General features: G+C 37.8%; 1 protein-coding gene across 1 annotated transcript; it reads right to left on the reverse strand.

The window, feature by feature from the left end:
- Window positions 1-1190: 1190 nt before the first annotated feature.
- On the reverse strand, window positions 1191-1703 carry LOC145126833 (disease resistance protein RUN1-like). The gene has a single exon (XM_079062119.1). The coding sequence runs from the start codon at window positions 1701-1703 to the stop codon at window positions 1191-1193; it is 513 nt and encodes a 170-aa protein (XP_078918245.1).
- Between the last annotated feature and the right edge of the window lie 13524 nt (window positions 1704-15227).

Genomic DNA, 15227 nt, shown 5'->3' on the forward strand with positions numbered 1-15227 from the left:
CTCGAGATGGAAATCCTTCAGGAATAACTGGTTTAATGATTGTGGGAAGGAAAAGGTAGGCTGTTCTGCAACTCCTCTACTAAAACTAGAAGCTACTAGCCTCACTAACACATTTCTTTTCTCCCTCTTACAAACCTTTTTACAGCCTGTCATGTTCAGTAGTGCAAGACTAGCCAGTTGTCCAATGGAATCACAAACACGAACAAGACTGTGACAGTTCCAAAGAATCAAAGTCTCAAGATGAGGGATCCAGGACATGTTGCGGATTTCGATTAGGTTGTATGAGTCTTTAAGATTTAGAATCTTCAGTGATTGAATAACCTGTTGCAAAAATAACAAGATTTGTGTATCACTCCATGTATGCATAAAGACCATTAACAACTAAGAAGCTAAATGGATAAGCCAAAAAACAGTATACCACATTCCCTACCATGGGCTGTTCAAAAACTTCAAATTTGTTGTAACTCAAATCTAAAGCCACCAACTTTCCCATTGATAAGTCAGAGGGTATAGTTTTTAGATGGAAGCCAAAACAGCAGAGCCATCTTAAATCTTCTAAAACATTCTCGTAGGACCCGTCAAGATACACAAGATTAAAGTGGAGCAATTTTAGTTTATCCATCTTTTTAAGTGCATATGTCTTGAGTTTTAATGACTGCAAATTTTGTATAAAGAGGGATAGTAAGCTTACATCATATCCATAAATAAATTCACCAAAGATTCTATGTGTTGAGTACCAATCAGAAGTTCCACGTCTTGATGGTTGTGTAATAACTAGGGATATATATATATATATATATATATATATATATATATATATATATATATATATATATATATATATATGTGTGTGTGTGTGTGTGTGTGTGTGTGTGTATGTGTGTGTACACACAAAGCAACACAGAATGCAATATAGATAAGTAATCTAACAAATTAATTAGATCTAATCCAAAAAAAAGCATTTTAGCTTGTTTAATATTACCTTGACTGGAAATTCCTCTTTCCTTAACATTTCCATGTCAAGTTCCAGACCTTCCACTGTTTCCGAACCCTATATAAATGAAAAAAAATGGTTAACTTTACAATTCAAATCAAATAGGAAAATGTGAAAACAAAAGTATTCTTGAACATATATATAAGAAGCATTTTACCTCTCCTTTGCTCATTATCTTATAAGAATCGCTACTAAGCTAGACTCTACTATGTTTTGCAGGGAATTTTAATGCTTCTTGACGAACTATATCTTTTCCCATCTCCTGAAGCAAGTTATGCGTCATCAGTTTATTCTTTGGTGAAACAGAAAGAAGGCATCTGTTGGAAAGGATTTTGATCCCAGAGATTGCAGAGCAATCATCCTCCAATATATTTTCCACACAATCCTTGTCTTTTCCAACAAAGAAACAAGCAATATGCAAAAACAACTGTCTGTTAAAGTGATGTGGCAACGACTCATAGCTTGTAAGGAGTATGCATTGAATTCCAGAAGCAATCTCTGTTTCAAATGACCTTAACGTACTTTTCCAATATTTGATGCTATTCTCCTCTGCTAGCAAGCGACCCAACACTTCAAGAGCCAGCGGATTTCCTTCACAATGGTGAACTTCCTGTACTGCGAGCTTCTTGTAACCTTCTGTAGGAAAGTTGGATATGAAGGTATGACCACATAAAATCTCAAGTGATTCATCATCATTCAATAATCTCATTTCATATTTTCGACACCTCCAAGATCTGTACTCAAACCATTGGTCTGAAATTTGAACCCTTGATGTTATTATAATCTTACTTTGGGCATTAATCTTCCCAGCTCCAAGTAAAGCTTCAAGCTGAGCATATTGAGAAATGTCATCAAGAATAATAAACGCTCTTTTTGTTTGTAAGGCCTCCTCAATCTTACATGTGACTAGAGAAACACTGGGTATTTTTCTATTCCCCCCCCCCCCCCCAAATTTCATTCAGAAGTTGTTCCTGTAGCTGAAGCAAATCATCATGTCCTTTACATCTCCCACCAATCTCTTCAAGAAAACAAATGTTTTCAGAAGATTTCAAATTTCTATTGTAAATATACTTGGCCAATGTTCTCTTGCCACTTCCACCCATGCCACAAATTGTTATAAAGTTAACATTGGGTTCATTTATAATGGAACTGATATCCTTGTATCGAGAGGCCATCCCTGGTAGATTGTTTGGAAGATGAAATTTTTTACAATCCAGTTTCTCATAAATGGTTTCAATAATTTTCTTCTGACACTCTGCTTCAGGCGTGAAACTACACATGAAAAATAGATTAGTTCATGGGATGACATTTAAAGATTCTTTGATATAGCTGAATGAAAATATTGAATGATAAATATTTTCGAAATATCAGGTACATACAAATATATGTTTAAATTTGATTACCATCAACGTTTTCCGAGAAAGATACAAATTCAATGTAAAAATTGATCTAAGTGTTTAAAACGGTACATAAGGTCTCTTAAATTTAATTACAAATGCATCTTAACTACAAATTTCAATTAAAATAAAATAAATATTGATAGATTTGTCGGAATTATGTACATCAAAGCCCTTTATAGTCTATTCCTAAGGGTTAAAACCATGGGGGCCGATAGTTCTGATTTTGGGGACAATATAATTGTTTCCTTGTGAAAAAAAAAATGTTGAAATTCTCATAACATAGTTGGGGACAACTTTATCCATAAATAAAAGTTATACAAAAAGCATCTCCAATGGGAGCTTATTCATGACTTATTACTATTTGTTCACCCACTCAATACCTTATATTGTTAAAGTGTATCTATTTTTTTGTTAACAAACATCGACCACTTATTTATCTGTTGCAATATTACTTTCTACCCCCCCCCCCCTCATCTTAATAACAAGAAAAGGTAAAAAAATGATGGGAACTAACATGCAACAAATGAAAAGAATTTCATATACCGATAATGGTGTACATTAATGTTCAATAAATAAATAAAAAAACAAGGAGCTCTCACTTGCTTATTTCACGTGTCACTTTCCTTCACTAAACCTTCTTCTTTTGCTCCTGATGGATAAGAAAAGTCTTCATTAGCCTACACTTCGGACAAATAAACCATTAACACAAAATATAAATCATAATCTCTTAGCTTAAAAACAAAAAAAATATGTCAACCCACCTCAACACTAGGAGTATCACTACTGTTGTCACTGGTACTATCTTGTTGACGTTTTTTCTCAATACATATTGCAAGTTGTGAAGAAAATATTGTAAATTAAAAAAGTTTATAAAAATAATGATATAAAAAAATAAGAACAAAACAATTACCATTTGCAGCTTTTGGTGAACTATGTATGTATGAAATGACACAATTCGTCACAATTTATCATCTCTACATTGTACTACAAAGAGATTCACCCTAACTTATACTAATTCACATTGAGGGAAATCAACATGATTAACCAATAAAAAAAGAACTAGAACCTAGAATCCAAATTCTTCACAGAGCCATGAGCATGAGGGATATTAATAGTTGGTTCCATGATATGCCACTTGAGTGCCCTCATCTAACCATACTATATTGCACAATAACTAGGTAGTTAAAACCATATGATGGTGATTCACCAAACAAAAGTCTATAATTCAGGGTATATGAAACATTACTGGTTCCATCCTTACCCATCTTACCACCTTCATCTTTACACAGCCAAAAGATGAAAGAAATTATTGTCTACACTTACTCAAGCATTTCATCAAACACCTCACGTGCACTTGATCAGTTCACCTTAAATTAAAATTGAAACTGATAGAAATCCCACCAACAAGTAGATAACATAATCCAGATCAATAAGGAAGATGTAAGTAAGGAAAAAATAATTTTTTTCTCTTGTTAGTGTGTGTCATAAGCTGTTGAGAAACAAAAAGAAGAAGAAAAATCAAATCATAATTACCATCTATTCTGGAACCAAAGCTTGATGGTCAATGAAGTGGAACCTATTTCGAGTTCAATCATCTTCTACATCTTCCTGGTTCTACGATTTGGATCCCTAATGGTGTGGTAGATGATCTTGATCATGTAAGGTTCATGTTTTGGGGCTCCTTAGAAAGCGGACATGAACCCAAACCCTGAGTTGATACCAATAAACCCTATGAACCCAGATTGACTCTTCGAACTACTACCATTTTTGAGCTATTTTCTACTTGTATGGATCGATGAAAACGAAGGTTGACTGATTTCTTCATACAGGAATCCATGTTGGCGGTAGGGTTATCCAGAGCCGATGATGGTGTAGCGGCGGGAGCTGCTGGTGTGGAAAATAAATTCATCGGAAGAAGAATGGATGAGTGGATAGAGCTTGTGGATGAGGAAATAGGGCAGCACCAGGAGGAAAATACGAGAGAGGGAAGTGAAAATGCGAGAGAGGGAACGCGAGTTTTTAAGAAAAAAATTATAGAACAATTATATGAGTTGTCGAGGTGTATATCAGAGATGGTATCGTGATTAGGGTTTACAGAGAGAAGGGAATAAGATAATGAAGGGGGATTTGAAGCGGGGTATTGAAAATTTTTAGAAACGCGTGTTTTTGAGTAAAAATCATAAAGCGACACTCACAGAGGACGCACATTTTAGATAAAGTGCCCTCCGTGTTTTTAATTTTTTTTACATGAGACACTAATTTAAGGGCACACAATAATGCGTGACCTAAATCCTTAAATTTTTTGCAGAGATGACACTTTTTTAATGTCACTCTCTTTTGTGTAACATAAATCAATGAGTGTCGTGGTTTGCGCGTCGTAAAAGGGTCTTTTTCTTGTAGTGGTAGATTCATCAATCTCCTTAAGCTCTTTGTCGAGAACATATTCTTTGTCCTCGTAGTGAATGGCCATTCGAATGTTTCGAATCCAATTATTGAAGTTCGATCCATCAAATATGACCCTCCCACATAGGTTCATGAGGGAGAAAGAACCAGAAGCAGCTGAGTTTGAAGCAGTGTTGGAAGACATCTGAAAAGAATAACAAAGTTTAGATTAGATAAGGATCCTTAATATAACACCCAAAATGAGATATTAAGGTTAGGACCCATCACAATATTCTACAATTCGGAAGAGGGATGCCGTAATCCAATTGTAAAATATTTGAAGGTAGGTAAATGACGCTTTACCAATTTCCACCATGAAAAACGAAATTGATTATTAAGTTGTAAATGAATTGAAATTCCTAGATTCTTTTGAGATTCATTGAACTTTTCAATGGCATGTTTAAATCTCGATTATGCCCTTCAAGTTTGTGACTGGGATGCCGAGGATCACAAACAAGGTGTGAATAACCATGCAAATTAGCTTGGTACACTTAATGTTACAAATCACCTAATCAATGTGCTGGTTAACCACACATGCTCCATTGATCCATGATTAACATCAAGCTACCCTTTTCCACACATTGTAAGTCCCAAATTAGTGTGTCGGTTAACTACACACGCTCCACTAACGACTTAACAAGGTGCAAAGTGCAATTTCATGGAATAGCACCATTTTCACATTTTTCCTAAAGTAACTAAGATTGGGAATTTATAAAAGTTTAGTTACTTTAATAATTATCATTATACTTTTTAATGAAGATTAATGTCCTATCCTACCCATTCGGCTAACGACCCTCCACCAGTCAAGGAAGCGGTGGGTGAGAGCGGACACCCATTAAACTATCATTTTATAGACAGTAACCTTATACCCCCTTATAGTCCGGCTTCGTGAATGAGGCCTACTAACGGTAAGACTGACTTGTCTTATACATATATATATATATATATATATATATATATATATATATATATATATATATATGTATTAAACTCTTAATATTATAATAGTATAAGGGTTGAATTTTAAACTTTTAAAACTCTAGGGTTTGGAATTAAAGTTTCATAAATGAGACTCTTCAAGTTCCAAAACTTGAGGGCAAGTTTTGTAACTTGTCAAAACTTTTGATTTTCATAACTTATGGATTTTAAAGTTCCATGAATGAGACATTTCAAATTCCAAACTTGAGAACAAGTTATGAAACCTTTCAGGATTTCTTCAATTCTATAACTTACAATAGTTAATAGTTTCATAAATAAAGACTTTTCATATTACATAACTTGAGGACAAGTTATGGAACTTTTCAAGAAACACATAGATCAAATTAAACTGATCCAGTTATCATATAATTCATCATTTACCAATTTGACCTAGTTCATATTCAAGATAGCTTCAAATTTTACAAATAATTAGTTTTTACAAAATCAAGTAATTATCTTAAAATTTGACAAAATACATGTTTTTGGATGGGGATAATCATTACCATATTAGTAAAATCAAATTTTATGAACTAAAACAGTTTGTGGTAATGATCCTAATCCAAAATAGGCCAAAAACTCGAAAATTCTGCCATCTGATGAACCAGCTCGTCAAGCCAGGCTCTGGACTCGTCGAGTTCAAGGCAAAACTCATCCAACTCATCGAGTCCATCTATGGACTCGTCGAGTCCATCAGACAGTGGCAAGAAAAGTCATTTTTCCTACTTTGAAAATCACACATTTGCATCAATATAATAGAAAACACCCTAAACTAGCATGCAAGGCAACATTTGAATCATAAAAACAGTTAGAAGATTACCTTGTGTAGTAGCTTGATTGTCTTTGACCTTTAGGAGCCTAGCACCTCAAGTGTGATGCCTCAAATGTCTTATAACAAACCAAGAACAAGAGAATGGACTTGAGAGAGAGAGGCGTGGGAGCTTAAAATTGGCTAGCTACAACTAGTGTGCATGAGTGGCCGATTTTAGGTGTTAGGGACTTCTTTTATAGCTTAGGATTACAACCATGAAAACCCTAATGATTCTTCATATTTCTTAGTCTTTTGGGCTAAACCTTTTTGGACTTTCACATAGGTTTAGTTCAACTCCAATCAACATGAGTCATGAGTCCAACTAGAAGTATTACTTATTTACTTAATCAGTCCTTGTATCTTTAATTAGTTTCTTTTGATCACTAAATTAATATCAAATTAATTCTTGATCAATACTCATTAAATAATGTGATTTCTCAATTAATATATTATACTTATAATATATTAATAAATCACAATAACCTCTTCCTCAAGTATTCATCCTATCAAATTGTTTCAGAGTGTTACAACCCAAATGGACCATGCTATTATCGGGTCAAGTACATACCAATTATAGTTATAGGTAGACACCTAATCCAACAATATCTTCAAATATTGTCATATGCCATTTGCATATCGTGAATTATTAGTGGTTAGTGAAAGGTCGTTTCCCTTTTAGCTGGTTTGGAGTGTTCAGTGTTATCTTGGTTTATGGTCAAGATCGGTTCATGGGCATTCTGTGGAAGGTCTGTGGTCAAGGTTCAGCAGGGTGGTTATCCACCATCATCAGGATTCGGTGGTTTCAGTCATTTTTCTCAGATTGACTTGTGGGGTCGCCAAGGGAAGTGGTCTATTATTGACGTTTTGTTCTGAGCATCGGTTATTTGGAATTCAAGATTGAGTGTGGTATCATGTCAAGGCATCTGGGGTTATCAGTATTGCTGGGATTTGGAAAAGTGTTCATCTAGTCTTCAGTGATTGTGCGGTCTTTGGAGTTGGCTAGTAATGGATCACTAGCAAGGTTAAGCGTTGGTAGTCAGCGGGTCGATCGTTGTAAGGTAAGAAGGAATGGAAATCCTTCAATTCTCGTGTGCTTTGAGAATTTAGTTGATTCAAAGTGGGGGAGAATTATCCAAGGATCCAGAAGCAGGGGCGGTTTTGAAACTGGGAAAAGTTTTGCATCCTCGTCTGGGAGAAATGGCGGCCCAATTGGCTGTTTGGATTGAGGAGAGTATGAGTTGGAAGTTCGGGAAACTTACCGACATTGAGATCGCGTTCTCTTAGTACTTGATAGCAGACTTTGGGGAACCAGGTAGGGGTTCCAGGCATAGCTCGAGTTCAGTTTGGGCGTTCGGTCGAGGGTGCGCTCGACCCTGGGTATGTTTGATTTGTCAGATTAGCGGTAAGGCATTGGGTTGCGAGTTCGGTTAGTGGAAGTGTTGTAAGACTGCGGGGTGGCCCGTAGCATTCACTAGTTAGCGGTTAGTGGAAGTGTTGTAAGACTATGGGGTGGCCCGTAGCATTCACTAGTTAGCGGTTAATGGAAGTGTTGTAAAATTGCGGGGTGGCCCTTAGCATTCATTAGTTTGCAGATAGTGTAGGCGTGTTGTAAGACTACGGGGTTGACCGTAGCATTCACTAGCGGTCAGCTAGTGTGAGAAGTGTTGCAGGACTGCGGGGTGGCCCGTAGCATTCACTGGTCCCTGTGCAACGGTGGGAGTGTGGCAAATTGTGATTTGCTCGCGATTTTCTTCGGATGGTTTAGGCCAGGATGGGTCAGTCTGACGGGCTGAGGGAGGGCCACAACATGTTTGGAATTAGGATATGGTAGGTCATGGGAGACCGGGTAGGAGGCAAGACCACGGTTGGTCCTGTGGCGTTCAGCTTAGCACCGGGTTTGGTGTTGAGATGGTTTGGGTAGCTTTGCCTGATGAAGTTTTCTTTCGGAAGGCACGTGTGGCGACTATAAGGGTGTTCTTTGGCTTAGCAACCGGGCGGGAAACTAGTATTCGAGATAGTTGGCAGATAAGTTGGGACCAGGGAGGACTCGGCTCATTTGGGAAGTAGATAAGAAGCAGCATGATGTTTTTGGAAAAGTAGTGATTTGAGGATTCGAGTGGGTGGAGTAGCTTGTTGGTCGAAGGTGCTAAGTCACTTGCAGTTGGATTAAATAATCTTAGAGTAGTTGATTTGACCCTGTTGTGTAGCTCTCGTTTGAGTCAAACCGTTGTAGGGATGAATATTCTACTCGAAGGATTATTTGAGCCATCTGTCAAGTATAAGGATTCCGCAGCTGGTTATGGTTAGGGGCTTTGTTTTCGTAGGTTGCATAAAGATAATCAGAGTTGGAAGTATTATGGTGGGCCAGTTATTCGATGAGGTTTTGGCATGATAATATTTTAGCATGGGCGGTCTGTCGGGGAAACAGACCATTAAAGACTTCAAACTTCGGATGGGCACAAGTGGTTTTGCGGGAGTTTATGGTTGCTTTCTTCAGGATGGAAATTCGGTTTGGGTTTCGGTTATCTCGGGTAGGTTGTCCTATGCATTGATTCTTCGGTTGCGTTCATCATATTGTTTGGGTGTTAGTAAGGAGCGATTTCGAGGACGAAATCTAATTTAAGTGGGGGAGAGTTGTAACACCTCATTTCGAAGACAAACCCTAAAATCCGAGAATGTATTTCAAGTATTATTTTATTCTGATATATAAGATTTAAATAAAAGAGTTTTAGTGAAAAAGTGTGTAATTGGCATTATAATTTGTTTTGGAGGTCTAAAGAGTGCTTTCGGGGTTTGTGGTGTAAAGAATAATTGAGCATGTGGCTAAAGAATAATCAATTGGGCTTGTTTTGTGGCTTTTGGGCTTCAATTGAAAAGATTTTGGAAGCTGGGGGCTGAATGGTACTATATGGACTTATGTTGAAAAAGGTTTTATGGGGAGGGAATGAACTTGGAAAAAAGGATCATAAGTTTGGATGAAGGCACGGGATTGAACCCGGTGCTTCTCCCCTCTCGTTTTGACTGGAATAACCCTAACCCTAACTCATTTCTTCAGTCGCCACCTTATTCCTTCCCTCCAGCAGCCGCCACCCCCCTCCGTTGTCAAGGTCACAAACCGCCAACGTGAACCACCGTAGTATCCTCGGCTGACAAGGTGATTATCGAGCTGAAGTCGTGTCTGTTTGGGGAGGTTGGAAGACGAGGATCGGGGCTGTTGTCGTCACTGCACCGCTGCCGATCGAAGACGGAGCCATCGCCGGATGTCGCGACTATCAGCGTTGTTGTTCCGGTTCGCTTATTCTCCTCCATTTCTCTTCCGATGTTGCATCGCCGCTGCCGTTCAGGAGGATGTTCCATTGCTGCTACCTCGTTCGACTGCCATGCGTCACCGTGAGCGTGGCTGAGATCAGGGTGCACATTTTGGTGTTGAGCTCACATTTGAGTATGTGTTCGTATGGGCGTGTGTTGCTTGGTAGGGAATCAAGAAAACCTGCCACCACCACCGTGAGGTGGTGGCTGTCATCTCCAACCACCGCCTGCCGCTACAAGATTGTTGATTGGGTGCGTATTCCAGTGGTGCAGTGTTTCAGGCGTGTGTGTCTTATCGTCGGACAGAAAGCATGTGAACCACCATGGCAGCCAACCATGGTGGTTGCCGCAGTTCTGCCGCCACCAGCCACCGTGGGAGGTGGCTGTATGTATGGGTGTGTGTGTGTGTAAATCGTGGGAATGCATGTGTAGTGGTAGTGTGTTGTTGGTTGGACATTCCTTGGTTGAAAGTTGAAGAAAACTCGTCACCACCACCGTCGACCACCACCGCCCGAGGTGGCAGTGGGTGGTGCCCGACTTATTAGACTCTAATTAATGTAAAAACTTAACCATTGGACTAATTGGCTTGTGATTGGGTTGGAAATCCTAATTAGGGTTTAGAAACCCTAATTTTGGAGATGTTAGTTTTGGATTTATCAGGACCCGCGTTTTGGACCATTGGATTGAAGTTATGTCTTATGCCCAATTACATTGTATGTTTGGCCTAGTGGAGTGATGCACTTAGTGGATTAAGCCCTTAATGGCTTAAGTAAGAACACTTAACCCTAATCGTCATTTTATGTGAAAACCCTAATTGTGTTGGGTTTTGAGTAGGGCTTTTCTGTTGGGCTTAGATGTTTGGATTCTTGATGGGCCATCTAAGAACAAGTATATGAACTAGGGTTTTTGGATGGGCTTTAGGGTAAGGCCCATGTGAGGGGTTTGGGTCAAATTTGGAAAATTGGGTCATAGTTTGGCATTGGTTGATTATTTGGCTTGTGAGCCTTCAGGGTGCGAGTTTGGGCCTTGTTCTTGGACCAAGCTAGGTTAGGGGTAAAATGGTCCTTTTACCCCAAGTGTGGATTTATGGTTATGCATTGAAACCCAAATGGTTAATTGGGTTTTGTTTTGATGATTAACAGTTCAGGGATCTGTCAGCCAGCAGCCAAAGATTTATTCGCGGGACTTCAGCAGTGTGAGGCGAGTCTCCTCACTGTTTGTATGGGTCGAAGGCACCAATATCGGCCCATTTGGTTTATGTATAGTAGGAATACCCGGGGGTTAGCCCTTGGCATTATGTAGGAAAGACCAGGAGGCGGCTCCTGGCACATTGTATGCAAGACCAGAGTCTGAACTCTGGCAAGTAATTGGTTAAGTAGTATAGTTTGTATGCTATTTGTCTTTGTGATGCTTGCATGGAAGACCGGGAGGTGGCTCTTGGAACTTGTTTGTAAGACTCGGGGTTGTGGCCCCCGGCCTGGCAAGAAACACCACGAGGCAGCTCGTGGCATAATGGCAAGACTATGTGCGGCACATAGCACCTTTATTGGTTATGATATATGAATGATATGTATGTCTCACTGTTATGTATGGAATGTATGGATCAGTTGATATGTATGGTATGTGGTATTTGGGGAACTCACTAAGCTTTGTGCTTACAGTTTTCAGTTTTGGTTTCAGGTACTCCAGTTTTCAAATAAAAGAGCTCGGGGCGATCGCAGTACATACACCCATTATTTTCCGCAGAATGTGATCTTTGGGATTTGACTCTGATAATTGTTTAATTGCAATGCTTTTCAATGTTTTGAACAAAGTTACATTAGTGTTCTAACTGTAATAAAAACGAAATTTTTACTTTGGATTTTTGGGTCGTTTCAAATACCATCTATCTAACTGAAATATGTGAAAAACTTTGGGTCTATTTAAATAGATATAGCTCTTATCTAATATTATTAGCTTATAATAAAAACCAAGCTTCATAAACATTCTAACATATTTTTATCTAATTTTTTTTAAAAAAATCATTATATTATTTTGTATTTTTGAATGTATTAAAACGTTATATTCTTTGAAAGTCTTATTTAACGCTTTATAGCCTAAAACAATACATCTATTTTCATCCAAAAAATTGAAAAAATCACTATATTATGCTTCTAATATATTAAACCCCTTATAGTTTTCTATTTTTTTTTATTTATTGGATTGTAACAAGCAAAGATTTGAAAGCTGGTTACCTATCATTTGTGGCTATCTAGAATTTTTCGATCTCAAAATCTTAAATTAAATAATTTAAAAAATATAAGAGTTTTTGACGTACTAAAAAAATAATATAATGATTTTTTAAAAATTTAATGAAAATATATTGAACATTTTTAAGATTTGTCTTATAATAAAATAGGATAAAACCTTTTATTGAGTTTAGCATGTTCAAATACTTGATTGGTCAATTTTGTAATAATTAGAATGATCTTTGTAATTTTGTCAACTATAAGAATTGTTGTTTACTATAGATTTCGTGCACTCTATGCTTTGGAATCATCAAATATGTAACGCCCGTGTTTCTAGGCTAGACATTAATAATGATGTAATCGTCTAGGCCAACATTTGTAAATTGTTTTGAAATAATAAAATGTATTATTTGATTATTATGTGTTTTATGCCTAATTATTATGATTTAATGAATTAATGATAAAAATAAGCGTCGAAAATAAATATTAGATAAACCCGATATCTATGAAGAAAGTTGTAGTGGTTGAAACAAGGATTCCGGAGATATAAAGAATACCGAAATCCGAGTTATAATGAAGAAGTTATGACTTGTTGAAGTTTCGCGACAGAACCGGCACGACGCTGTATGACGTAAAAAGTGAATTTTTGATAAAGTACTTTTTAGCCTTAGCGATCTAAACGAAAGTTGTAGTGTTCGTTAAACCGAGAGCGTGCATAAAAAGAATGCCCAAATCTGACTTCGTATGAGGAAGTTATGATTTTCTAAGTTTCAAGTTAGCAGTAGACAGCCTAAAAACTCGAATTTTAGATCGAGTGATTTTTAGCCGACACAACCTAAACGAGAATCGAAGGTCTCGTCAATAGTAGTACAACGGTAAAAAGACAGACGAAAACGGAGGTCGGATGAAGAAGTTATGAAATTTTAACGGATTTTCCTGTCCCGGTCTGTTAAAAATAATAATATTAAAAATAAAATCAAAATTAGCCGACGGAGTCTAAACGAAAGTTGTAGAGTATAATATCGCCTACGCATGCATATAAAGAACGTTGAAAACGGAACGCTAGCAGGTTCGCAACCTGTAGGTGTTGGTGAACTATATGTTCATTGGTGTACTCCATCCCCCTCATGGCTGCCTTAAGGACATGTATGGTTGAGGAACCCCCTTAGCAGTAGTGTCCATCCCGATGATGATCCTTAGGCTAGGTCCCTTGTTGTAGGTGTTTAGGGACGTAAAGTGAGGATAACGGGAACGGGTAATCAAGTTTATTGTTGGTTGATGAAATTAATAGATTTATTGTTGGTTAATGAAATTAATAAATTTATTATTTGTGGGTTAAAAACCCTATATGCTCACCAGGCTCCCAAGCCTGACCCACTCACCTTTTTATATTACAGGTAGTGGACCCAGAGCATAGTTTGGATGATAAAGAGGGATTTTTGGATTATAGGCCAGTAGTTGTAAATAACTGTTGTAAGGCTTATAATGTACTGTTTATGCTTTTGGTCTGTATCGGAACATGACATCTCAAGGTTTTGATATAATGAAAATATATATTTCTTTAAGAAATGTTTTGATAAATTTTTATCATGTTTTGTTTTGGGGACAAATTCCGCAACATCTTTTAAAAAGATTACTCTGATTTTATTTTAAAAGCATAAACTAAATCGGTCTTTTCTGGCCGAGAAAAATGTGGATGTCACAGTTGGTATCAGAGCATTAGTTTAAGCGAACTAGGAATTTGTAGGATTTCTAGACTTAAACATAGAATGCTAAGTGATGATCGTGAGATGAGTGTCTACCATATTTTAGACACGAGCACTAGTATATTTTAGGAAAGATGCCTAAAATGCTTTTATGTGCTAAATGTTATATGTTTGCCATATATGCCATTATTTGTTCGGATCTATGGTCTGTTGCCGACCGGATCTCGAAATCTTATGTGTTTAGGATTCTAAGCGTATTACTACGAAATTAGAACTAGCATTTAATGTTTCGGAGTGATAATGAAGATTTAAACGTCTATCATGAATAAAGATATAAATTCGCCTTATTTGGTGTATAGATCAAAATGGCAAGAACCCGAAGTGGAGCTGGCAATGCAAATAGAAATCAGCAACCTCAACCCCAAGTGATGGAACAGGTGCCAATAGTAGAAGCTGCACCAGAACCGATCACAATGGCTGGAGTACAAGCCATGATTCAGACAATGATGGCTGAACAAAGGGAAGAAATGAGGCAAATATTGTTGAACAACAAGAGTGAACCTTCAATAACTGTTGAACAACCTGAATTAAATGACAGTCAGTATGGGGAAGGAAATTACAGTAGATCTGTTGGTCAAACTGAACCGCTTATGGTTAGGAGGAATAATCACGAGGATGGAGTGGAGAGAAATGGATGCAAGTATAAAGACTTTATGACTTGCAAGCCATCGACTTTCACTGGAAAAGAAGATCCCGTCGGAGTAATGGATTGGATCTCGGAAATGGAATTGGCTTTCATGACATGTGGTTGCCAAGGCAAGTTACAAACCATATTTGCAGTGCATCAGTTCAGAGGTGGCGCTGTTCACTGGTGGAACATTCTGGGGAAGACCCTAAGCCCTAATGAGTCACTGCAACTGACTTGGGCAGAGTTCTTGGTGCAATTCAAGCACAAGTACTGCTCGGCCCAAAATGTGCTTGAGCTAGAAAACCAATTTCTGACGTTGAAGAAGGGAAGTACGTCCATCGATGAATACACCAATAACTTTACAGACAAAATGGAGTTTTCTTTGCGTATTGTACCAGATGAGCTGACAAAAATTGACAGGTACGCAAAGGGACTTCCATGGGAGTATGCAGTGCCAGTGCGTCAGACACTTACTTTGGAGGCAGCTATCTGGGCTGTCAAGTCTGTTGAAGATATGATTAAGGGGAGAGCCGCCAGCAAGGTTGAAGTTGGCGAAAAGAGAAAATTTGAAGGAACTTCAGGTTCCAATAAAAAGAACAAGTTCTCGAAGTCTGGTTCGAGGAAATTCGGAGGAGGAGCCGAAGCAAAATGGTGTGACAAATGTAAGAAGAAAC

This window comes from Lactuca virosa, chromosome 7 (assembly GCF_052849685.1).
Source record: "Lactuca virosa cultivar CGN04683 chromosome 7, Lactuca_virosa_CGN04683_v6, whole genome shotgun sequence".
Taxonomy (NCBI): domain Eukaryota; kingdom Viridiplantae; phylum Streptophyta; class Magnoliopsida; order Asterales; family Asteraceae; genus Lactuca; species Lactuca virosa.

Coding starts and splice junctions, on each gene's coding strand:
- LOC145126833 (XM_079062119.1), bottom strand. CDS start 1,703: ATGAGATTATTGAATGATGATGAATCACTTGAGATTTTATGTGGTCAT.